This window comes from Neoarius graeffei, chromosome 19 (genome assembly GCF_027579695.1).
Source record: "Neoarius graeffei isolate fNeoGra1 chromosome 19, fNeoGra1.pri, whole genome shotgun sequence".
NCBI classification, from domain to species: domain Eukaryota; kingdom Metazoa; phylum Chordata; class Actinopteri; order Siluriformes; family Ariidae; genus Neoarius; species Neoarius graeffei.
Window position 1 is genome coordinate 16,121,341 of NC_083587.1, and position 24,159 is coordinate 16,145,499.

At 40.9% G+C, this 24,159-nt stretch overlaps 2 protein-coding genes across 2 annotated transcripts in view; one reads left to right on the forward strand and one right to left on the reverse strand.

Moving 5' to 3' along the window:
• hgd (homogentisate 1,2-dioxygenase) overlaps nt 1-20,255 on the forward strand; it is a 36,890-nt gene extending 16,635 nt beyond the window's left edge. Inside the window, exons 7-14 of the mRNA XM_060899734.1 lie at nt 1,914-1,948; nt 2,076-2,155; nt 4,469-4,568; nt 4,652-4,776; nt 8,959-9,063; nt 16,035-16,161; nt 16,536-16,717; nt 19,957-20,255. Coding sequence (XP_060755717.1) covers nt 1,914-1,948; nt 2,076-2,155; nt 4,469-4,568; nt 4,652-4,776; nt 8,959-9,063; nt 16,035-16,161; nt 16,536-16,717; nt 19,957-20,100 — 898 coding nt within the window. The 3' untranslated portion in view covers nt 20,101-20,255. The remainder of the gene's footprint in view (nt 1-1,913; nt 1,949-2,075; nt 2,156-4,468; nt 4,569-4,651; nt 4,777-8,958; nt 9,064-16,034; nt 16,162-16,535; nt 16,718-19,956) is intronic.
• Nucleotides 20,256-20,272: 17 nt separating this feature from the next.
• ndufb4 (NADH:ubiquinone oxidoreductase subunit B4) overlaps nt 20,273-24,159 on the reverse strand; it is a 9,685-nt gene continuing 5,798 nt past the window's right edge. The window contains exon 3 of the mRNA XM_060899735.1: nt 20,273-20,414. Coding sequence (XP_060755718.1) covers nt 20,352-20,414 — 63 coding nt within the window. The 3' untranslated portion in view covers nt 20,273-20,351. The remainder of the gene's footprint in view (nt 20,415-24,159) is intronic.

Below are 24,159 nucleotides of genomic sequence, written 5' to 3' on the forward strand. Positions count from 1 at the left end.
GGATCAACATGTAACTCAGAGGGACAGATTGGGGGGGGGGGGGGAGAGAGAGAGAGAAAGAAAACACAGGTTGTTAGGTATGCCCTAAAAATGACAAGTATTAAATCTGTGTGGTAGGCTCGCAGAGACGAGAGTCTTTACATCAGGCATAACACACAACAATGGCATGTTAATATGGTAAAAAATATATCATGACCTGCTCTGGCTGGATGCTTGATTGGGTGATGGGAGCACACTCCTCAGCAATGATGAGATGCACACAGTTTTGTGGTGGAAGGTTCAGAGATTAAAAATCTCTTACAGGTCCAATATATAGCAATGTATAAAATTCTGGATTGTTTCACCTTCCTTTAGTGTTCAGGTCGGCACCGACCCGTTTTTAGGTTTAGCATGCATAAAAGTACTACATAAATTTGTTTATTGCATCAAGACTTTTTGACTTTGTCAGGAACTTCTATTTAAACAAAATGAAATCCAAAAAAATAATTTTACTAAATTATAAAATGCTCTGGGGAAAATTGTGACCTTTGTGTTGTTAGGATCAATTTCGACCCAGTTAAAATATAAGATTATAAAACAATAATAAATGCCAAAACTGAAATCATAAACACACAAACAGCCTACAGCCAGCTCTTCCTCCAACCACTTGAGCTTCAGTCAGGGGCTTTTCTCTTTGCCTGTTTGACAGAACAAACAAAGACAGACATGTCCAGGCATGTAAGGCCAATTGAGTTTAGAGTTGGTGACTTGCAGAGTACACATCTCCAATTTACAGCATGCAACAATGAGAAGAGGACTGAATGTAAGCCAAGCTCTGGATCATATCTTTGCTGATAATGAGACAGAGGACACAGAGCAGTATAGCGATGGAGATGAGCAGGTCTCTGAGGAGGAAGATGATGTGGCGTATCAACCGGAAGACACAGACACATCTGATCAGTCTGATGAGGAGGTCGCCGATGCTGAAGCTGCTCCTGCTGAAACATTCAGATCCAAAAGTGGCAACATCTGTTGGAGCTCAGTACCTCCTGACGTACATGGCAGGACAGCTGCTGCAAATGTCATCAAAATGACCCCTGGGATCACAAGGTTTGCTGTGACGAGAGTAAGTGACATCAAGTCATGTTTTGATCTGTTTATGCCATTGTCACTAAAAAAAGTCATAATTGCTATGACAAACCTTGAAGGAAAAAAAGTCCATGGCAACATGTGGAATGACATTGATGAGGAATGCCTGGATGCCTACATTGGTGTTCTTCTCCTTGCTGGAATGTACAGATCCAGCAATGAGGCCACTGATAGTCTCTGGGACGCACCGACAGGCAGGAATATTTTTGGAAAAAAAAAAAAAGACTTGTTTTTTGCCCTTTTCTTGAAGTAAATATACATGGGTCGAAATTGACCCGAAACACCATAGATGTTACTATAGTTGATAATATTAAATTAAAATTTTTTTTTTTTGAACATTTAAGAGATGTGATCTAATACCCCTCAGTAATAGTCAGGTAACAGAACAACCTTTTATCTGTTTACATTATTCTCTTGAGGTTCATTTGACCACTTTTTTATATTGAAAACAAGGGGTATGCTGTTAAAAGAAAGGCCCAGGGGGCCACAACAAAAATATTAAAACCAATCTTTTCATGGATAAGGGAGCCTAACAAGGTAACCAAGAGGTAAGAAACAAATTGGATGATAAATAATTGTTTTTAGGGTATTTTATGGCTGATTTAAGACACGGGTCAAAACCGACCCGTTAACATCAGAGATAGTAACAGAAAGCTAACACCAGAGCAAGGTTATAACAAATCTTTGAAAGACATTCCTAGCGACAAAATAGTTGAACTGGCGCATCCTCTGTCCAAAAATATTAGAACTACCACGAAAATCATCTGACTGTTGTTCATTTCTAGATGCTTCCAGAACTCGGATGGTGATTTCCTCGTTGGTACGTTACCCATAATACAATTGTGTTTCCTTTATTGAAACTACGATCCCTCATGGACCTAAAATGGCTGCTTCATTGCTGGATGATACAGAGGTGGGTCTTGTGTTCATCCTGATGTTTGTTTTAGTGCCACAACAAGGTGAAATCTTGGTCACTACTGAGTTCGGGAAGATGATGGTGGAGCCGAAAGAGATCTGCGTCATTCAGGTGGGTCTGAATAAAAATAAGTGCTATTCTTATTTTTACACCTCAGCGTTGTAGTGATCTGGATTCTGATTGGTCAGAAGGTGTTGGTTATTGTGATTTCTCTGACAGTCGCACAGCTGCAACTCGCAGGTTTATGTGAGTTAATGCTCCTGTTCTGATACGTTAGTGTTTCTATAGTAACGGCTCGTTCACTTGTACAATTCAATGTGTTAATTGAATGCGCCACTTAATAAACAGATCAAAGAAATCGGTGTTATGGTGAAGCTTTCTGGAATTTACATAACGTTTCTGGAAGGAGTCTCCAGTGTCAGCACTTTGGAACAGTCACAGGTAAAGCTGTAGCTTTACAGGATGGAGGAGTTTACGCTGTTTTGCGGTTTATCGGTAACATGACAAACTGCATTTTTTTTCTTTGATTTCTTCAAGAGAGAGAATAAAGTGAGGCTGGTGAAAGAACGACTGTTTATAGCTGCTATAATGTAAGTGACAACAGGAAGTAACTTGCTTCGCGGTTGTCCCACAACATTAAATCTAATCAGTAAAAAAACGATGTGGTGTAAGAAAAATGAAACACAACCGTGATTTTATTTTTTACAAATATTATTTAATTCTTGGTATATAGATAGCGACAGCTACAATCATCGACACTTTTTCAGATTTACCAATAAAAAACATTTTTACAAAGGTGAGTTTCAGTTCCAACAGTTATTATTGGTTAATTAATCAACCGGAAGACCCGCCTCGCCCTTTGATCAGCAATTTTTCGGAGAACCCGGACGTTCTCATCGCAGGTAAGCATGGTGGAAAGATCACGGACATGTTTTTACTGATCAAATTCATCGATATTTCATGATCTCCTTGTCGAAACCTACTTTGTTTCTTACGCTTTCATTTGACAGTTGCCGTTTTGTATCTAAACGCGCGTTTGAGAAGTCATGTGAGGTGTCGATAATAGTGATCACTTTCACTGGTGTCCACCATTACCGACACCCTGTGGAATTAAGGGACGTTTACAGCTGTTATGGATCGAGCTTTGTGGAACATTGTTGAAGTCAATGAAGCACTTTAAAAAAAAATAAAAGTGCTGTTATTTATAATAATTTTTTTCCTGATTCATAACAGAATGGAATGTTTATAGAGTATTTGGAATCCGACTGCAATAAATAGAATTCAACCAGAATTAAATTCCGAGCATATAAAAAATTACACGCTTGAAATATTCAGATTTTTCTATTCCATTCAGAATTTTTTTTTTTGCAGTTTGTTGTAAATATCTCCCACATATTACAATATCAGGAGACATTTTATATTTTGGTTCGAGGAATGAGATGCGACCTTTGACCTGGATTTTCATGCGGTTACAATCTCAATTTCCTGTTGACGTTTATTGGTAAACTAGAAATTAATACAAACAACAACGAATGATTAATAAAATGTCTCATTCTCATCTCATTATCTCTAGCCGCTTTATCCTTCTACAGGGTCACAGGCGAGCTGGAGCCTATCCCAGCTGACTACAGGCGAAAGGCGGGGTACACCCTGGACAAGTCGCCAGGTCATCACAGGGCTGACACATAGACACAGACAACCATTCACACTCACATTCACACCTACGGTCAATTTAGAGTCACCAGTTAACCTAACCTGCATGTCTTTGGACTGTGGGGGAAACCGGAGCACCCGGAGGAAACCCACGCGGACACGGGGAGAACATGTAAACTCCACACAGAAAGGCCCTCGCCGGCCATGGGGCTCGAACCCGGACCTTCTTATTGTGAGGCGACAGCGCTAACCACTACACCACCGTGCCGCCCTTAATAAAATGTGAGCTACGTAAATACTGAGAAAGTGGACCAGAAAGATTTTCTGACGCAGGTTAAACATTATCAGTTCATTTGTTTACAAACATTAGAATTACTTCCTCATTTACGTAAACACCATCTATATATTTATATAAAATATATTTTGTACTAAATATAAGTCTATGGAAAACAAATTTTAAATAAAAATTGTTTTAAGTGAATACCACATACCGATTTATTTTTTATATTAATGATCATCTGGGTGTCGATAACTGTGGACAAAGGTGTTGATAATTGTGGAACGGTGTCACGTGATCTGATACGCTAAGTAATCAGGATTTAACTTTTTTTTTTTTCCAGTGGAAGTTTGAGTAATTATTCATGCGCAATTTACATATTGAAAGTCTTTTCTACTTTTGCAGCGGCCAAAAGATCGTTAAGGTGTCAATAATTGTAGCTGCCGCTCTCTCTCTCTCTCTCTCTCTGTATTTGTTTGTTTGTTATTCTTTAGCAAGGGATGCGTTTCAGCGTGGATGTGTTTGGTGAGACCAGAGGTTATATTCTGGAGATCTATGGTGCTCACTTCGAGCTGCCGGACCTCGGACCCATAGGTATCGCTTCCACTCTGTGATTATATTTCTACGAGTATAATATATTTTTGAAGCTTATTAATATTTCCTGTGCTGTATTCCAGGAGCTAATGGACTCGCTAATCCCCGAGATTTCCTGACTCCTGTGGCTTGGTTTGAAGATCGCACCATCGCCACCGGTTACACCATCATCAACAAGTACCAGGGGAAGCTCTTCTCCTGTCAGCAGGTACGTTACTGTGATAACGTCACTCATTGGAGCTCAGGGGTTCAAATCCTGAACTCGACCAAAATGTTGAGCTGAAATGTGAGATTTCAGAAGCCACATTAATCCTTAACCTCAATAAGAGAGACTTATTTTTAAATCACAGACACAAAAACACAGCTTCTGCTTCCAGTTGTTTTTATATTTTTATTTCTTTCAGTATCGGGTAACTTTCATACTTCTGCAGTATGGAAAAAGAAATAAACAGTTATTCTAGAAATATTTCTTGTCTATAATTTTGCCCCTTTGATAAATATAGGTAAGTTTGTGTTTAATTTTTTTCAGGTACACATTCAACAGGTGTTTCAATGTTCAAAGGTTAACTTCCTGAAATACATCATTATAAATAACAGAACATGTATAACAATATTTATTTATTAGATGATGTGATTAATTTATATGAAAAAAAAAACCCACCCAATGGAATTTTATTGTTTACTGATGTTATGTTTATTGAAAGACAGAGTGTGAGGTAAGCCAAGAGAATTAAATAAGTTCCAAAGGAAGGAAAGAGAGTAAAGGTGAAGAAAAAGCAAGAGAGAACATGAAAGAAGTTTAAAAGAAGAGAAAGAATGAAATGAGAAAGAAACCAAGCTGCTGATTGGCCGGCTGCGAAGCAATCTGTGACGTCATCAGTGTCATTTTGAATTCAAAACAAAACCAGATATTAAAAAAAACCTTTAAAATTAAATATAGTTTAAATAATTATGAACTTTATCAAAACAACATGTACATTTTTTTAATCCTTGTGAAAAATATTTGAAAACAGTTTGAGTTGAATTTTAATAGTTATAATATATAAGTTAATTCATGACATCACTGATGAAAGGAATTCAAACTGACACTTTAACTTTAAAAAATGGAAAAAATATATATTAACTAATAAGCAGATTTCATCAGAGCCACTTAAAAATAAAAAAATAATAATTTTATTAAAACCACAAGTAGATTTTTTTTAAATTCTCACAAAAATTATTTGAAATGCAGTTCAAGTTAACTTATAATAATCTCTCTACAGTTGTGGTCAGAAGTTTACATACAATGACATGAATGTCATCTTGGATATGAATGTCATGGCAATATTTGGGCTTTCAGTCATTTCTTTGAACTGTTCTTTTTCTGTGGCAGAATGATTGTACAGCATACAGCTTTAATTAAAAAAAAAACACTAGAATTTGGTGCACAAGTTTTAATTTTCTTTGGGTTTTCTGAAATTAACACAGGGTCAAAATTATACATACAGGGTCAAAAATTTACATACACTTACTTAGATTATTCATTCAGAGGTGCTAAAACTTCCAAAATGTCTCTTATCTTGCCAAGGCCGAGATCTCTTAACTTCCTGTTAGTGATCATGATTGACTACAGCTGGTAGCTTCTCTGTGCCTTCATAAAAAGGGTTTGTTTACATCACTCATTGGATTGACCAACACACAGTAAAATGGGGAAGTCCAAGGAGCTCAGTGCAGATCTGAGAAAGACGATCGCAGATGTACACAACTCCGGAATGTCTCTTGGAGCCATTTCTAAACAACTGCAGATCCCAAGATCAGCTCAAACAATTGTATGCAAGTTATTGTGAGGTGGAGTCACTTTGCCAAGCCACTTTGCTTCAAGAAAACCCAAACTGTCACCCTCAGCTGAAAGGAAATTGGTTTGGATGGTCAGGAACAACCTGGGAACCACCATGGCACAGCCCTGCCATGAACTGGAAGCTGATGGATCACTGTCTACAGTTCAGATCACCATGGACTAAGAGGCTGCTATCCAAGAAATAACCCCTGCTCCAAAATTGACACCTTCAAGCTTAACTCAAGTTTGAAGCTGACCACACAGACAGAGAAAAAGCCTTCTGGAGGAAAGCTGTATGGTCAGATGAGACAAAGATTGAGTTGTTTGACCACAATGACCACCATGTACAGAGGGACACTGTACCAGCTGGTGGTGGTGGTAGGATCATCATGCTCTGGGTCTGTTTTGCTGCCAGTGGAACTGGTTCATTGCACAAAGTGGATGGAATAATGAAGAAGGAGGACTACCTCAGAATTCTTCAGCATAAACCATCAGAAACTTGAACACGACTTGGGAGTTACAACAGGACAATGAACCCAAACACACATCAGAGCTGGTTGTGGAGGATAAAGCAGGCTAGCATTAAGCTTAAAACAAGTCCTGACTTCAACCCTATTGAAAATACATGGACCGTGCTTATCAGTCGAGTCCATGTCAAGAACAAAAAACAAAATGTAATTGAACTCTACCAATTCTACCATGAAGAGTCATGAAATATCCGACCAGAATTCTGCCAGAAGCTTGTTCATGGTAAACAAAAATGTTTGGTCAAGGTGAATCTTGCGAAGAGACATTTTACCCAAATATTAGGTGTGCTGTATGGATATTTTTGACCCTGTGTTGATTTCAGAAAACCCAAAGAAAATTAAAACTTGTGCACCAAATTCTAGTGTTTTTTTTTTATTAAAGCTGTATGCTGTACAATCATTCTGCCACAGAAAAAGAACAGTTCAAAGAAATGACTGAAAGCCCAAATATTGCCATGACATTCATGTCACTGTATGTAAACTTCTGACCACAAATCTATCTATCTATCTATCTATCTATCTATCTATCTATCTATCTATCTATCTATCTATCTATCTATCTATCTATCTATCTGTCACTGTTTAATTAGGGAACATCAGAATCGTCAGCATTTTCGTTGTGTAAATCTTTTCATCTGAAAACTATTTCCTGACTCGCGCATTCATTTCAGCAGATTTTCCTTGGAAATGATTTCCCCGAGCTTCCTGTTGCGTGTGTAATTGGATCGACGTGTGATGGGAGAAATTTATTTGCCATCAAGGGGATGGGATTGTTCTTCATTACAATACTGCATCAGATATAAAGACATGAGATTATTATTATTATTATTATTATTGAGGCAGAACTCGGCCACTGTCTCTCCGTCCTGGAATATACAGGAGGTTGTTGGACGCTGTCTCGAAGGAGACGCTGCCGTCTCGTCCTGCTGTTCTGCTCTCCAGCTGAGCGCTGAAATTGCTCGAATTAACTTATTATTTGCTTGACTGGGCCAATCTGTTTGTGTTTTGTGTGTATGAGTGGTTTTTTTTCACTGTTTTAATCAAGTCTGGTGGAGTTATCCTGCAAGCAGTAATGTCTGTGAGATTACAAACGTCAGGGTCCAGGAAGCTCCCAGGGTGTGAGGAGAGAATGTCTTTGTGAGAATGTATGTAACTGTTGAGAGAGAGAGACACACACACACTACTCTTTGTGTGTATTTGTGTTTGTACTTTAAGTTCTGTGTGTGTGTGTGTGTGTGTGTGTGTGTGTGTGTGTAAGTAAGAACGAGGGTCAGGACTGCAGGTAGTCTTGGCTGTAATGAATTATATTGATTTTAAAGCCACCATTCTCCGTCTCATCACGACAACATTTTCAACAGAGGACTTTATAAAAATTGCTGGGATTCTGTTTCTTCTTCTCCTCTTCTTCTTTTTCTTCTTTTCTTTTTCAAAATCACAATGAAGAAATATCTCCACTATATAACCACTTCACAATTTCATTCCTGGCAAGAAAATAGAAGAAGTTTATATAAAGAAAGAACAGAACAGAAAAAGAAAGTTTTACTCCGAGCTTTAACTGGATGTGTTAAGAAAATATAATGACTGTTTAAAGTGTTTTAAAACCAGCAGCATGGAATCCAAACAACTGAGACAGAAGTGAAATAATAAAATATTTAAAAAAAAACAACAAAGAAAGAGAAATAGAAGGACAGCAGGGGATGAATAAAAAGCAGGAAAAAGATAAAAATGAAAACAAAAAATGAAGCACAAGAAAAGGAGAATGAAAGTAAAGAAAGAAAGGAAGATTAAAAAGAGCAAGAAAATGTGACAAAAGCAGAAAGAAAGCATGGAAGGGTGAGAGGAAGAAACTGGGAGAAAGAAAGAAACGTGATCAGCCAGACAGAAGCAAGCAAAGGACAAGTTAAAAATGGTGTTTCTCCTTTTTGTAACAATCACAATGAAGCTGAACCAGATGTTAGAAAGTTCGTGATGTTGGACGTTTCTGTTCTGAGGCTGTAAATCGAGGCCAAGTTCGTGTTCCGTGTGTTTAAATGTTCTCGTTTTGCAGGACTTTTCACCGTTTAACGTTGTGGCGTGGCACGGAAACTACGCTCCCTACAAATACAACCTGGAGAACTTCATGGTCATCAACTGTGTGGCGTTCGATCACGCTGTGAGTAAAATCCGTTCACTCCGGCTGAGACGTGGCCCGGAGAACCGTTAAATTTTACACAGCAACGGTGTCAAACATACAGCAGGTCTGATGAAGGGTGTGGTCCGGCCTACGACGTGAAATTATGAGGGTGAGTCAAATGAAAATCTTAAAAATGCATCAGAAATTTAGTAGAACTTTTTTTTTTCTAGAGTGATCAGGACAGTGCTGAAACACTTCTACTGAATACAATGGAGAAAAATAACAAATAGTGTATGAAGGTTTTCATTTGACTCGCCTTAAGTCTTGGAATCGAAATGGAATTGAATGATTTGAAAAAACAGCGAGTCTCTGTTATTCCACTAGCGGGCAAAATAGAGTAATAAACTCAACTACTGAAAAAAACCCCATGGGATTCTTTATTAGCAAGTGAAGAAAACGAGAGAATCCGTCTCGCTGATCAAGTGTTCGTGAAATTGCCTTTTTGACAACATCTCGGTACGGAATTGAGTTTATTCACTTTACACCAATCAACATAGAGATTTTACTGACTGTTGTGTCTAACACTGAGCGTCCAGGTCACTGTTATGAGAAGGTAAACTCATTGAGATCATAAACTCATGATCGCAAATGTTAACTAGCTAGCATCCACGTGTTTCCCACTTTATAGCTAAAATATACTTGGAAATGACGTAATCCTGAGAATGGTGCAGGGAACAAACCTACAATCATTGAGAATGTTGGAGAAACAATTCTGCACTTTATTTGTTAGTCAGTAATTCTAGAACAGTGTTTTTCAACCACTGTGCTGCGGCGCACCAGTGTGCTGTGAGATATTGTAAGGTGTGCCGTGGAAAATTATCCAATTTCCTTAATTGGTCATTACTTGGTAAAGAAGCGCATTGCATTCACTGGATAACAAAATAGACACCATATCTCGTAATTACGAGAAAAGAAAGAGAGCGACATCCAGCATAATTACCTTAATACTCTGAGACAGGAGACGTGACGCAGCTGTAGTGATGCGTGAGACAGGTAGACATGGAGAAGTTTTTGAAAAGGAATAATCCAAACTCCGAACAGGGCCCGGGACAAAATTCAGACCCCGATGAAGGCTCTAGTATGGGAGGGAGTCAAAAGAAAATAAAGATGGTGAACTCGAGGCAGTACAGCGAAAGCCATCTTTCATTCGGATTTACTTTCACCGGGGATGCGATGACACTGACTCCGTTGTGCCTGGTGTGTGGCGAAAAGCTAGCCAACAGTGCCATGGTCCCAAGTAAGCTTAAACGCCATCTCCAAACGAAATACCCGACACTTCAGAACAAGCACGCGGACTATTTTGTTCGCCTGCGTGAAAACATGGAGAAGCAGGCAACTTTAATGAGAAAAAACACAAAGGTGAATGAGCGAGCCCTCAAAGCTAGCTACCACGTTGCTGAACTTGTTGCTAAATCAAAAAAGGTATGCTCTGTGGCAGAGTCATTAATACTACCTGCCTGCAAATCCATTGTTAAGGAGATGCTCGGCGGTAAAAGAAATCGCCAAAGTCCCTCTCTCAGATAACACAACTGCCAGACGAATTGATGACATGTCTGCAGACATCGAAAATGTTGTTTTGGAAAAGATACGCATTAGTAGGAAATTTGCTATGCAACTTGAGTCCACGGATATTAGTGGACACGCTCAACTCTTGGCCAATGTGCGTTTTGTGGATGGAGATGCCATTAGAGAAAACTTCCTATTTTGCAAGGCACTGCCACAAAAAACAACGGGAGAGGAAATTTTTCGGGTCACATCGGAATAGCTTGACCAAGGAGTGGTGCTTGAAAGTTTGTGAACCCTTTAGAATTTTCTATATTTCTGCGTAAATATGACCTAAAACATCAGCAGTTTTTCACACAAGTCCTAAAAGTAGATAAAGAAAACTCAGATAAGCAAATGAGACAAAAAAATATTATGTTTGGTCATTTATTTGTTGAGGAAAATGATCCAATATTACATATCTGTGAGTGGCAAAAGTATGTGAACCTCTAGGATTAGCAGTTAATTTGAAGGTGAAATTAGAGTCAGGTGTTTTCAATCAATGGGATGACAATCAGGTGTGAGTGGGCACCCTGTTTTATTTAAAGAACAGGGATCTATCAAAGTCTGATCTTCACAACACATGTTTGTGGAAGTGCATCATAGCACGAACAAAGGAGATTTCTGAGGACCTCAGAAAAAGCGTTGTTGATGCTCATCAGGCTGGAAAAGGTTACAAAACCATCTCTAAAGAGTTTGGACTCCACCAATCCACAGTCAGACAGATTCTGTACAAATGGAGGAAATTCAAGACCATTGTTAGCCTCCCCAGGAGTGGTCGACCAACAAAGATCACTCCAAGAGCAAGACGTGTAATAGTTGGCGAGGTCACAAAGGACCCCAGGGTAACTTCTAAGCAACTGAAGGCCTCTCTCACATTGGCTAATGTTAATGTTTATGAGTCCACCATCAGGAGAACACTGAACAACAATGGTGTGCATGGCAGGGTTGCAAGGAGAAAGCCACTGCTCTCCAAAAAGAACATTGCTGCTCGTCTGCAGTTTGCTAAAGATCACGTGGACAAGCCAGAAGGCTATTGGAAAAATGTTTTGTGGATGGATGAGACGAAAATAGAACTTTTTGATTTAAATGAGAAGCGTTAGGTTTGGAGAAAGGAAAAACACTGCATTCCAGCAGAAGAACCTTATCCCATCTGTGAAACATGGTGGTGGTAGTATCATGGTTTGGGCCTGTTTTGTTGCATCTGGGCCAGGACAGCTTGCCATCATTGATGGCACAATGAATTCTGAATCATGCCAGCGAATTCTAAAGGAAAATGCCAGGACATCTGTCCATGAACTGAATCTCAAGAGAAGGTGGGTCATGCAGCAAGACAATGACCCTAAGCGCACAAGTTGTTCTACCAAAGAATGGTTAAAGAAGGATAAAGTTAATGTTTTGGAATGGCCAAGTCAAAGTCCTGACCTTAATCCAATGGAAATGAAGGACCTGAAGTGAGCAGTTCATGTGAGGAAACCCACCAACATCCCAGAGTTGAAGCTGTTCTGTACGGAGGAACGGGCTAAAATTCCTCCAAGCCGGTGTGCAGGACTGATCAACAGTTACCGCAAACGTTTAGTTGCAGTTATTGCTGCACAAGGGGGTCACACCAGATACTGAAAGCAAAGGTTCACATACTTTTGCCACTCACAGATATGTAACATTGGATCGTTTCCTCAATAAATAAATGACCAAGTATATTTTTGTCTCATTTATTTAACTGGGTTCTGTTTATCTACTTTTAGGACTTGTGTGAAAATCTGATGAAGTTTTAGGTCATATTTATGCAGAAATATAGAAAATTCTAAAGGGTTCACAAATTTTCAAGCACCACTGTACATGGGAAAACTGCACAAGTGTTTGCACTGATGGTGCCGCAGCCATGGTTGGGCCCACCAAAGGCTTCATTAGCAGGGTGAAGGAAAGGAACCCAGATGTTGTTGTTACGCACTGTTTTTTGCACCGTGAGGCTCTCGTTTCCAAGACTTTACCAGCAGACCTTGTTACTGTGTTGGATAATGTGGTGCGCATGGTAAACTTTTTGTAAAGACACGGTCTGTGAAAAGTCGCATATTTGCATCATTGTGTGAGGAAATGGGAGCGGATCATACAACCTTATTGCTCCATACAGAGGTCCGATGGTTGTCACGTGGCAAGGTGCTGACCCGTGTGTATGAGCTGCGGGAGGAACTTAGTGTTTCTAACAAATGAGAGGACTGATTCCGCAAAGCTGCTTGCAAGTGATGAGTGCTGTGCGAAGCTGGCATACCTGGCAGATATATTTCATGATCTGAACACAGGAATGCAAGGCCGAAACGAAAACCTGCTTACAAGCACAGATAAAATAAATGGATTCCGTTCGAAGGTGAAGCTCTGGCAACAGCATGTGGAATGTGCCAACCTTGACATGTTCCCACTCACCAAGACATGGCAAGACGTCAACATTGCTGCTCTGTGTGAGATAGTAGGTGCACATTTGAAAACTCTCGAGGAGAAGCTTTCATTTTATTTTTCTTCAGTCTTCACGGAATCCCTTGACTGGGTTCGGGACCCATCTAGCTCAGCATCAGTTGCTGGGAAGGACATGACTTTACAGGAGCAAGAGGAACTAACTGAACTGAGACAAGATCGTGGTTTAAAGCTAAGCATTGCTGACCTACCTTTGGACAGTTTATGGCTGACTGCTGCAAAGGAGTTCCCCATTCTGTCAAACAAAGCTATTTCAACATTACTCCCATTTTCCACGACATATCTGTGTGAGCTGAGCTTTTCAACCCTGACTGCTATAAAAACTAAAAACAGAGAGCGACTGAGAGCTGTTGATGAGCTTCGTGTGTGTCTGTCTTCAATTCCTCCCAGGATATCAGCTTTGTGTTCATCTAAACAGACCCAGGTTTCACACTGAGTGAGTATAAATAAATTAAGAGACCATGTTGTCATTATTAGGCTAAAAAGCGTCATTTTATAATATTTTTGGTTGGTGGTGTGCTATTGGATTTTTTCAGTGTCAAAAATATGCCGTGGCTCAAAAAAGGTTGAAAAACACTGTTCTAGAAGATACACAGCAACACACACTGGTATTGGCGTCCACCATTTCAACCAGTCTTCGTTCTGCTTCTGTGAGAGGAGGATATTTGGTCTCTCCGGTTTCTTTAATATCCTCCATTTTATTTTCTCCTCTCGTCTCATGTACAGCATATTCAGTCCCCGTATTAGAACATTTTCAGCTGTTTTTACTGAGTTTTCAGTACGTTTACATTTCAGTTATGGGAGGTCAGAAGAACTCTCCAAAACATCTCCTCTTGCAAGTTGACTTGGCGTATCAAAGTCCTAACGTTGGGAGATGAGTTAGTACAGCAGCCCAGAGCCTTCTGATGTTGTAAACTGTCGTACAGGAAAGACCTTTGTGATCGAATCAGTTTAGTGATGCGAGATGAGAAAGACGGTGGTCCAGGATGACCCCAAGGTTGCATGAAGTAACATCATGATGATTTTTTTAATTAGGTTAAAGCAGCATTTTAAAAGACAAAAGCATCACAACACCAAGTGCTTTCAGTGGAACTTGATGGCTTTGTGGTAAAAGCTTCGCCAATGAATGAGTTCAAATCGGGCTTGATGCACTTAGTAGTGTGTGGAGAAAGAGTTACTGAACAGACCTCATGCTTGAAAACCTCCTGGAAAGTGGGGTGATAGGTTTTTAAACAGCATTCCCTCTTATAATAATGCAAGTCGAAAGTCTCTCTTGAAACTCCATAACCCAGTCTGTTCATCTTCCATGAACCTGGGGGGGGCAGCTGCCCAGATATCCCCCCCCCCTCCTCAGGTCATGCCATCCTACCGAATCCTGAACCTTCTCCGCCCATATCCGAGAGACCTGGCTGGGGATTGAACCAGCAACCTCTCAACCCAGAGGCAATGCTCTTCCAATTGAGCCACACGAGCAACTTGTTTCTGAGAATATTTCACTTTATCCACTTAATCCAGACCCAACAAACACTAAAGCAAAAACCAGGAATGTCTTACATGAGCGTTCATGATGCTAACCACTACACCGCTTAATAAACGGCTTAACCATGTGAGATTAAGACTTTCAGCGAACCTGAAGATGAGCTGGTTGGGTGGGCATGATTATGGTTGGCGCGAAAGTCTTCAGGGATGTAGACCTCCAGTAACACGGTTGGTGACCACTGCTTCAGTGGATGAAGAGATGGTTAAGGTTCAGCAGTCTTTACTTTCCCCCATAGTTTATCTGAGTAACAGGAAACTGCAGGTGGAGCTATGAGATCAGTGTTAACCAACAAACTGATGGAAAGATTACCAGACAGTTGACCCCAAAACCTCCATCTTGAACTGAATCATGAAATGTGTTTCATGAAACAAAGAAGAATTGGTGTACAAGTAGCTGATTTCATCACTCATCATATCGTGACCATTGATAGTACTCAGTTCTCATCGTCCCCACTTTCCCCCTTGAGCTAAATCCCAAACTTGAGCTTGTATTACATTGTGAGATCGCAATAAGGCAAAAGTGTGAACGTTATGGTACAGTCGCGGCAGAAACCATTCTAGGATTTTGATGATAAACTTGAGTCGTCTTTATAGTTCCAGAGTAAGAATGAGGTCATTACGCTTCCGGACTCCTGGATATCACAGGATTACGTGTTGCCATTCAGATATTCGCATGTTCTCAGGACCCTGCTGGGATTCAAACCAGCAACCTCCTAACCCAGGGGCAAAACTCATCCAATTGAGCACACACACAGGTGACATTCAGAGTGTGCCACAGATCAGGGACTGTAACCAAGAAGCAAAATGTTTCTGTAATAAACAGTTGATCTAAAATTGTACTTGCATCCCTCCAAGGTCACGCATGTTGCTCGCTAACGTTCATTTAAAATCAGTAATGCATGTGTAAACATTCGCGTGTGCACATTTCATGACTAAACGGTGGAAACGTGAACTATGCTAAATAAAATGCCTCCTGATTGATTAATACGAAGTATGTCATATGTACGTAATATATATTATATAAAAATCTCAGAAGGCAGTTTTTGGTCCAGCCCACTTGATATTGGACCAAGTGTAATTAATGTAGCCGGTTACTTAAAAATTTTGACACCCCTGGTCCTGCCGTCATCCATTATTATTCCATATTCCTAATGTCCTGCTGTATGTGAAAACCTTCTCGAGTTGATCTTCCCACGTGCATCATTTTAAGATCACTTATGACTCGGAAACAGGTGGGAATGTGTTTACTAGTCCACGCGTTTATAAACGAGGCTCCAGGAGGAGAGCAGAACTTACCCGTAAGGCATTTCCATTCAATAAAATATCGAGAACATCCTTCACCTGACTACATGACTTTATTCCCAAAGAAGCTGATCTACTTCTGATGCTCTCTTTTTCAGGATCCGTCCATTTTTACCGTCCTGACAGCCAAATCCACTCGGCCTGGTGTCGCCATTGCTGATTTTGTCATCTTTCCACCTCGCTGGGGCGTCGCAGATCACACCTTCAGACCTCCGTATTATCACAGTAAGTCTGAAGATCTGATTTACACACGAGAATCAGGGGTCATGTTCACAACCGTCTTACTGACACCATGATTGGGCTGCTATTTGTGTCTGACTGATATCACATTTATGAATCTATAAGCAAAACCCTCCCAACGTTTTAAACGTGTGCGGTGTATGTATGTATATGGTTCAGAAAAAAAAAAAACACTTAAAATTATTAGTACGATCTCTAAAGCTTTTTGAAAACAGCATTGATCCTGAAATATAATCATATAAAAAGAATATTTGATGTTTACTCAGCGCTTTTCCGTGAACATGACCCCAGAACATTCAGGGTCTACTCACCCACCAGGCCCGATTGTTGTGTTACAGTGCCCCCTATGTGTGTTTAAGGGAACTGCATGAGCGAGTTCATGGGATTAATCAAGGGTCACTATGAGGCAAAGGAGGAAGGTTTCCAGCCCGGAGGAGCAAGTCTGCACAGCATGATGACCCCTCATGGCCCAGACGCCGACTGCTTCGAGAAGAACACCACGGCCAAGCTCAAACCTGAAAGAGTCGCTGAAGGAACCATGGTACACACAGACATGCCAACCATGAGCATTAGTAAATCCTCGACTGGGATGTCAGCAGGAATCGAAACAAGTCCCTTATCTCCGTCCTGATATACAGCTCTGCTAATATCTTATCTGAGGCGACTAGCTTCTTCTTGCTTTTTTTTTTTTTAAACTGCAAATACTTACACCAAATCGTCAACATTCAGCTCTTTAAAGGACCCATGGCATGGTGGTTTGTTGATGCTTTAAACGGGCTCGTGGAGGTTTCCAGATGTTATATCCGCAGCCTTTCTCGAAATGAACCCTCGGCACGTAGATATAGCCTCCTGGGAGAAAGCCCCATTTCAGCGCTTTTCCCAGTGCGTCGTTTTGCTAATGAGAAGCAGGAGGCGGGGAAGGGTAGAGGGTGGGGGCGGGTCTTATCATTAATATTCATGACATGTAAACGTGTTACCTCTGATTGGCTAACAGCACTGTGACGCTACCTCCAGTGGGTCAGAACAAGCGGATGTGGGTGTCTTACTATGGCGAGAGAGAAGGAACAAACCGCGAAGGGAAAAATACCGCGCGCTGACATCATTAAGGTGCGACGCGAGGAAATAAAATAAATTCAACAAATGTTTGGGTTTTTACTGAACAAACAAACAAATAAAATGAACGAGTGACTTAAAAAAAAAAGAATGTGGGTGTCTTTGTAAAAACTGTTTTGATTGGCTATTATAACAGAGCATGCTGCATGCTTTTTGGTTTTGTAGCGCAGAGTACCTGGCTAACTGCAGGAAGCGGTTAGCTGCACGGCTAATGTAGCCATTGCAAGGCTAACGTGACACCGATTTTAAAACACGGCAAAACATAAGCTCATAAGTTACAGTCAATTTCCAGACTAAACTCAGTTTAACAGAGCATGCTGCATGCTTTTTGGTTTTGTAGCGCAGAGTACCTGGCTAACTGCAGGAAGCGGTTAGCTGCACAGCTAATGTAGCCATTGCAAGGCTAACGTGGCACCGATTTTAAAACACGGCAAAACGACTTAACAGTTATACACTTACTTGTTCGCTGTTTGTGGCTGATGCGGCAGGGATGCTTGGTCCGGACCCAGGCTTCAGTGACAGTTGATGTGCAAAACCTGCCCTGTACTGTCCCAAGTTGTGGAAACATTCCTCAGGAAAATGCTTCCGACAAACATACACCGTCTTAGGTAGACTCGACGGCGTATTATTGGAGTAAATAAAATTAAGCCACTGCGTCCTTTCTGTGTTGTCACATCCATGTACAGCGCAACTTCCATGTTTGGTGGCAACTTTTGAGCTGGGCGGGCAATCCATACAGTGGGTGGGAATCCAGAGGGGGGCGTGGGGATCATCTCCCTTGCTGACGTAAGCAAGGGAAGAGCTTCTCAACGCGCCGTTTTGACGCGCCATTCTCAAATATTGGGCATAGTTTGGTTTACACATTATGAAATTTCTAGCCACTGGGGTGACTTAAGAAGGCCAGAGGAACTCATTTTAACGTTAAAAAACCTCAGAAAGTGAAAATTTCATGCTATGGGACCTTTAACAAACACCAACTCGATGAACAGCAATAACCGCATGTGTGTTTGTAACCGGACCTATTATAGAAAGTTAACTTCTTTTCATTTCCCATTTCCGAACACTTGAGGCCCTAAATGTCAGCTTTCTCAGAGGCCCCTACGAACATCAAATCAGGAATTTATGCGCAGCAATGAACAGAATTAACACTTCATTATTCTGGATGAGCCAACAGGCTAACTATGTCCTAGCTACAATAAACATTTTACACGCTCAGTACAAGCTAGTTAGCCGCTACTGTATCGTTTTCCATTTTTTATTTCAACTGAAGGTGGAGAAATTGATCAAATCTAATTAATTAGCATTAATCCCTGTGTTTCAGGTCCATTTTTACTTTTCTGCATTAAAAATATACACTCCATCACAGATATCCACAAGCACCAGTGACCGGCGGTTTTTTCTACAGACTCAAGCCCAGAAAAAAATTAAAACTTGCCTTTCAACGTTCAAGCGATTTAAATTGTCTACGCTGCCCGTAATTTACTGCAAATCTAATTATCCACGAAATTGTCTTTGATTCGGGTCGTGACCGGAAGCGATGCCATATTTGTCGATCAATTCTTGCGCTCTGATTGGCTGAGCTGGACCATGTGACCACACCGTAATTATGTTCCAGAGCCAGGCGGCGTACTACAGAGGGTAACTGAGAAAGCCAAGCGCGTGCGCGCACACATCTGGAGGGAAATTTCATACATATTTACAGGGAACTGGTTAGTAATGTATCAGCTGAGAGTGCACCAGAAGGTATGTGAATTTCAAAATTCCCCCAGACCCTTCCCGAGCATTCACACCCGAGTTGCCTACTACTATTTTTTTTTTAAGCTAACTACTTCAGATTTTCTGGAGAACCTTGCTCCATGACTTACACAAGTTAGCAAGCTTACTCAGTTTCTTGTTCTTTTCACACCAGAAGGGGGCGCTCTGTCACTGCTTAATACAAACCTTAGCTATATAAATGAGTGGGCTTTTTTTTTTTAGCACATCCATCTATTTTAAACACCACAGGGCCCCCTGGTGGTCTGGAGGCCCTAAGCAGCAACAAGACATGACCCTGGTCACCATCATGCTGAGTCAGGTTATCCGTTTTATTTCCCACCCCATCTGCTTCTCCAGCTCCGGTGGTAAACATACCCCCAAAAACATGTCTGAAATTACTTCAGATTCTGTGACAAACAGTAGCCAGCTATAACTAAAATCACTTCATTAACAAGATTCAGTTAAGGAATAAAACACCCTGGATCATGCTATAAATCGGAAAATAATAAGCGGGCAGGTGCAATGGGTCGGAGTTACTTTTAAAACACTAAAGAATTATTTTTCTGTAACCGCATACTTTCTTCTTCTGTCAACAACTGGCATCAGACATTTTATAGTTTAGAGTAAGATTGTAAATATTAAACATTCAGGACTCGACATCCTGTGAGTGTGTGGGAGAGAAACCAAGCTGATGCACTTGTGTGAGCACATTTACATCATTTGTTTAAAAAAAAAAAAAAACCTATAAGCAAAAAAATGGTTTTACTCTGAGGTTTTGTTAACTAGACAATCTGCAAGACTGAGTCAGAATCTCATCAGGCATTATCATATCAAAAAAAAAAAAAAAAAAGTCATCCTGCATCTCTCCAGCAAACCTAATGAGATTTTTCCCTCTCCTGGGTTTTATCGCAGGCCTTCATGTTCGAGTCGTCCTTCAGCATGGCAGTCACCAAGTGGGGGCTTGAGACGTGCCAGTGTCTGGACAAGAGCTACTACAAATGCTGGGAGCCTCTGAAGAAACACTTCAACCCAAAGTGGAAACCTGGCAGCACGTAAACAGGCTATGGTGCAGAGTGCAAAGAGCCCTAATTATCCACGTTAATTATCCACAAGTCATGTTTAATCCTCCTCCTCCTATATATGGATGTATACCAACACAGATCTGAAGCAGAAAACGTGAAAGTTTCAATAAAATCAAATTTAATCACAAACGAACTGCTCTCACATATTCTTTCATCAATACGTTTATTTATAGATACATGCACAATTTGAAACAATGATGTAACCTGAAACACGAAAGTCACAGATCAGTAGGAGAGTCTGTAAGGGCGAGTGTAAGTCCCGTCTTTTATCTGCTGCTCCCTCTTGTCCTGAAATTACAAAAAAAACACAACTTTAGATCACTGGGTTACGTTAAACTCTGCACGTGCTTCAGAAATCGATAGAAGTTCACTCTGTTCTCAGAAACCTCATGGAAGGACGACAAACGAAAGAATCCAAGTTCGTGTCAAGAGCTGAGGTCTTCCTTAAGACATTACGGACAAAACAACTTAAATATAATAATTCCACCACAGAGCTGCTGGATTCTGATTGGTCAGGTGGTGTCGATTCAGTCCTTTTCTATAACTGCAGCTCCATCAGTAGCGCAGTTTTATATTAAGGAGCTCGTTTCCATAGTAACCGCTCATTCACAGGAACTTGTACAGCAGCCGCTCTGGAAGGAGACGTTTATCACCTCCGCCAAGGCTGTTATGTTTTTGGTGCAGTAAATTCATCTCTCACTGTAAACCGACTGACCCGATTTCCATGAAACTTGGAAGGGTGGAACCTGGGCCACGGAAGAACCCATTAAATTTGAGCGGATCCGTCCCGTGACTCAGTTATGCTTTTGCCACTCATCTCACAATCCAGCAGACGAAAGCAAAGTTCAACTGTGATGAAACATAGCCAGTGTAGAAATATGACACCTCCATATCACAGGTATCGCCAAGTAGTCCTCTAGGATACAGGTGTGGAAATATATACACATCTCCAGACTTGCGGTTGCAGATTTGGAGCTCACAGAAGACTCGAATATCATTCTTTGGTGCAGGTCTGTGCTCTCGGCACACCCTTCTAGTTTAACTCCTTATTTATGGAAGGAGTCTCCAGTGTCGGTGCTTTATAACAGAGTGAAAGCTTGAACCAAGTTTCCCGACATCTTTGCAGTTCCTCAGAGAAACCCTTCACCTGCTCTTTGACCAAACTCGCATCATTATAGATTTAATCCAGAGAATCAGAGCAGCAAAAGTATTTTCATCGCTATTTTAGCTGATTACCTGCTAACTTTTAACCCATTGACGCCTGAAACGCCTGCAAAAAAAAAAAAAAAAATCTGCAAATGCCTAAGCCAGTTTTTAGAAAAGGTCCCCATCTGCCTGAGGGTTTTCTGAAATAAAAAAAATTAATTGAAAACGCCTATGAAAAATTCAATATCTCAGCCTCTGAAGCACATAAAGACATGAAATAAGTTGCATTTAAAAGATAAAATTCTCTGCTTTTATTGGATCATGCTCATTCAGCATTAACACCAACACATTTGTTAACACATAGATGAGTCTTGAAAATAATGACAAATCAACAATGCTGCGTTATGCAGCAACCGGTGCTAGGGGCAATGTTGCGTGACGTAGGGTATTAGGCAGAAAAAGAAATTTACCAGTCAAAAATAATATTTTATATAATCCTGATAAGCGCCGCAGGTGCGAAGACGAGCGCCGCAGGCGCGAAGTCCCTCTAGGGGGGTCTGGGGGCATGCCCCCCAGAAAATTTTTGAAATTTAGACTTCATTTCCTGCATTCTAGGACATTTTCAGGGTGAAATGGCGTGTAATTTTTGATCAGAAATATTGCATATTTTTACTTTGTATTTTTTTCAGTTTCACTCCTGAATGTATCAGATGTATGTATGGTGTTTGATTTGGTAACAAAAGTGAAAAGAAAATAAACAACAATGAATTGTATATAATCTTTTGATCTAGTTACAGTATTTAATAAAAAAAAAAAAACCAACAGTATTCTATTTTACCATACCCCAATGAACCCCCCTTGTTAATCAATGTATCACACATACCTTTTCTGTCTTTTTGTGGAAAAACGAATCAGTTTTTGTCACATTCAATTTGGGGCGTTTGTTGGGATTCATCTTGATCCAGAAGAGTGAGTCAGCAAAAAAAAATGCGGTTCTCCCGCCAAGAAAGAGGAAACTACAACGCAGGGTGTTTGGCAATTTTCGACCAATCAGAATTCGCGATTTATTCAGTCCGCATGTTACAAGATTCAGTGCGGGCCAAAATGGCGGAAACGATGAAATATTCTGATTTTTCATTTCAAGTTTTCAGTATTTTTCGTATTAAACTGTGTTTCTTACGATTTGTAAATGATGGCGGAACCACACACGGACTGGCCATCGGGAGTAGCGGGAGTTTTCCCAGTGGGCCGGTGGTTCAGTGTGGGCCAGCGGAGAAAAAAAAAAAAAAAAAAAAAAAACAGTTGCGCGCTGGCCTTTAATATGATAAGCAATGTTAACAGTTTCTTTAACAAACTGTTAACATTGCTTATCATATTAAAGGCCAGCGCGCAACTGTAATAAGCAATGTTAACAGTTTGTTAAAGAAACTGTTAACATTGCTTATCATATTAAAGGCCAGCGCGCAACTGTTTTTTTTTTTTTTTTTTCTCCGCCGGCCCACGCTGAACCACCGGCCCACCGGGAAAACTCCCGCTACTCCCGATGGCCAGTCCGTGTGTGGGCGGAACATAACTGGATTTATCGGATGACATGTGGGAGTATTCATGTGCGAAAATTTTCGGCATTATCGTCCGTTTCAGTATCCGTCTGTGTGTATACTTGCCCGTTGAAATCGGCAATTGCCCGTCAAATTTACGGGTGGACGGGTCTCTGCCTAATACCTTAGCGTGACGCAGCATCCGGCGTCAAAGGCGCATATGATAACCGTTTACTCAACTCGTGTTGCTCGAACAGAACGACTACAGCTGGGAAGATCTTGCTCTAGTTTGTATAACCTTGTGTAATTTTAGTCACTGCATTTCATTCATCTACGAATAAACAGTTTTATTCGCCCTGCCAATTAAAAAAAAAAAAAAGTGAATAGAAAATCAGCGATAGAAAATCTAAACAGGAAAGTTCTGCTGTTGCTCGAGCGCAAAGAGGCCAGACACCGTCACCACCTCCATCGGCCAGAAGAGTACAGCAGAAAGAAAATCCATTAAAGAAGGTTGTTGTTCTCTCTTTTGCAGTCAGAGGAAAACTCATCACAGACAATACACTCACTGGCTACTTTATTAGGAATACCCCTACATCCACCTACTGTCTGATCAGCATCAAATCATGCAGATACAAATCAAGAGCTTCAGTTAATGTTCAAACATCAGACACATTCCTATTCTCAGCCTCCTGCTGACACAGCCCACAGCGGCAGAGTCGTCCGAAAACTTCTGCAGGTGGCAGGACTGTGAGCAGTACCTGAAGTCAGAAGTATAGAGGACCGTCCCCTGAGGCACCCCTGTGCTGCTCGCTATAAAGGTCCGATATGTTGTTTTCCAGCCTCACATACTGTGGCCTTCCTGTGAGCTAGTTGGTGATCCCGGCCACTAGAAGAGCATCAACTTGCATGTTCAGTAGCTTCTCTCCAAGCAGGACAGGTCTTGTGTTTAAAGCACTGGGAAAAAAAAAAAAGTGTTTAAAAAACATGACTCTCACAATGCTGCCTGCCTCCCGTGCAGCAGAAAGTTGATGGCGTCTTCCACTCCAATATGGGGCTGGTAGGTGAACTGCAGGGGGTCCGGTGATGGTTCTGCTACTGAATGGAGGTGCTTCAAGACAAGCCTCTCTAAGGCTACGTTTACATTAGACCGTATCGGTCTCGTTTTCTTCGCGGATGCACTGTCCGTTTACATTAAACCGCCGGGAAACAGGAATCCGCCAGGGTCCACGTATTCAATCCAGATCGTGTCTGATCCGGTGCTGTGTAAACATTCAAAATACACGGATACGCTGTGCTGAGCTCTAGCTGGCGTCTCATTGGACAACGTCACTGTGACATCCACCTTCCTG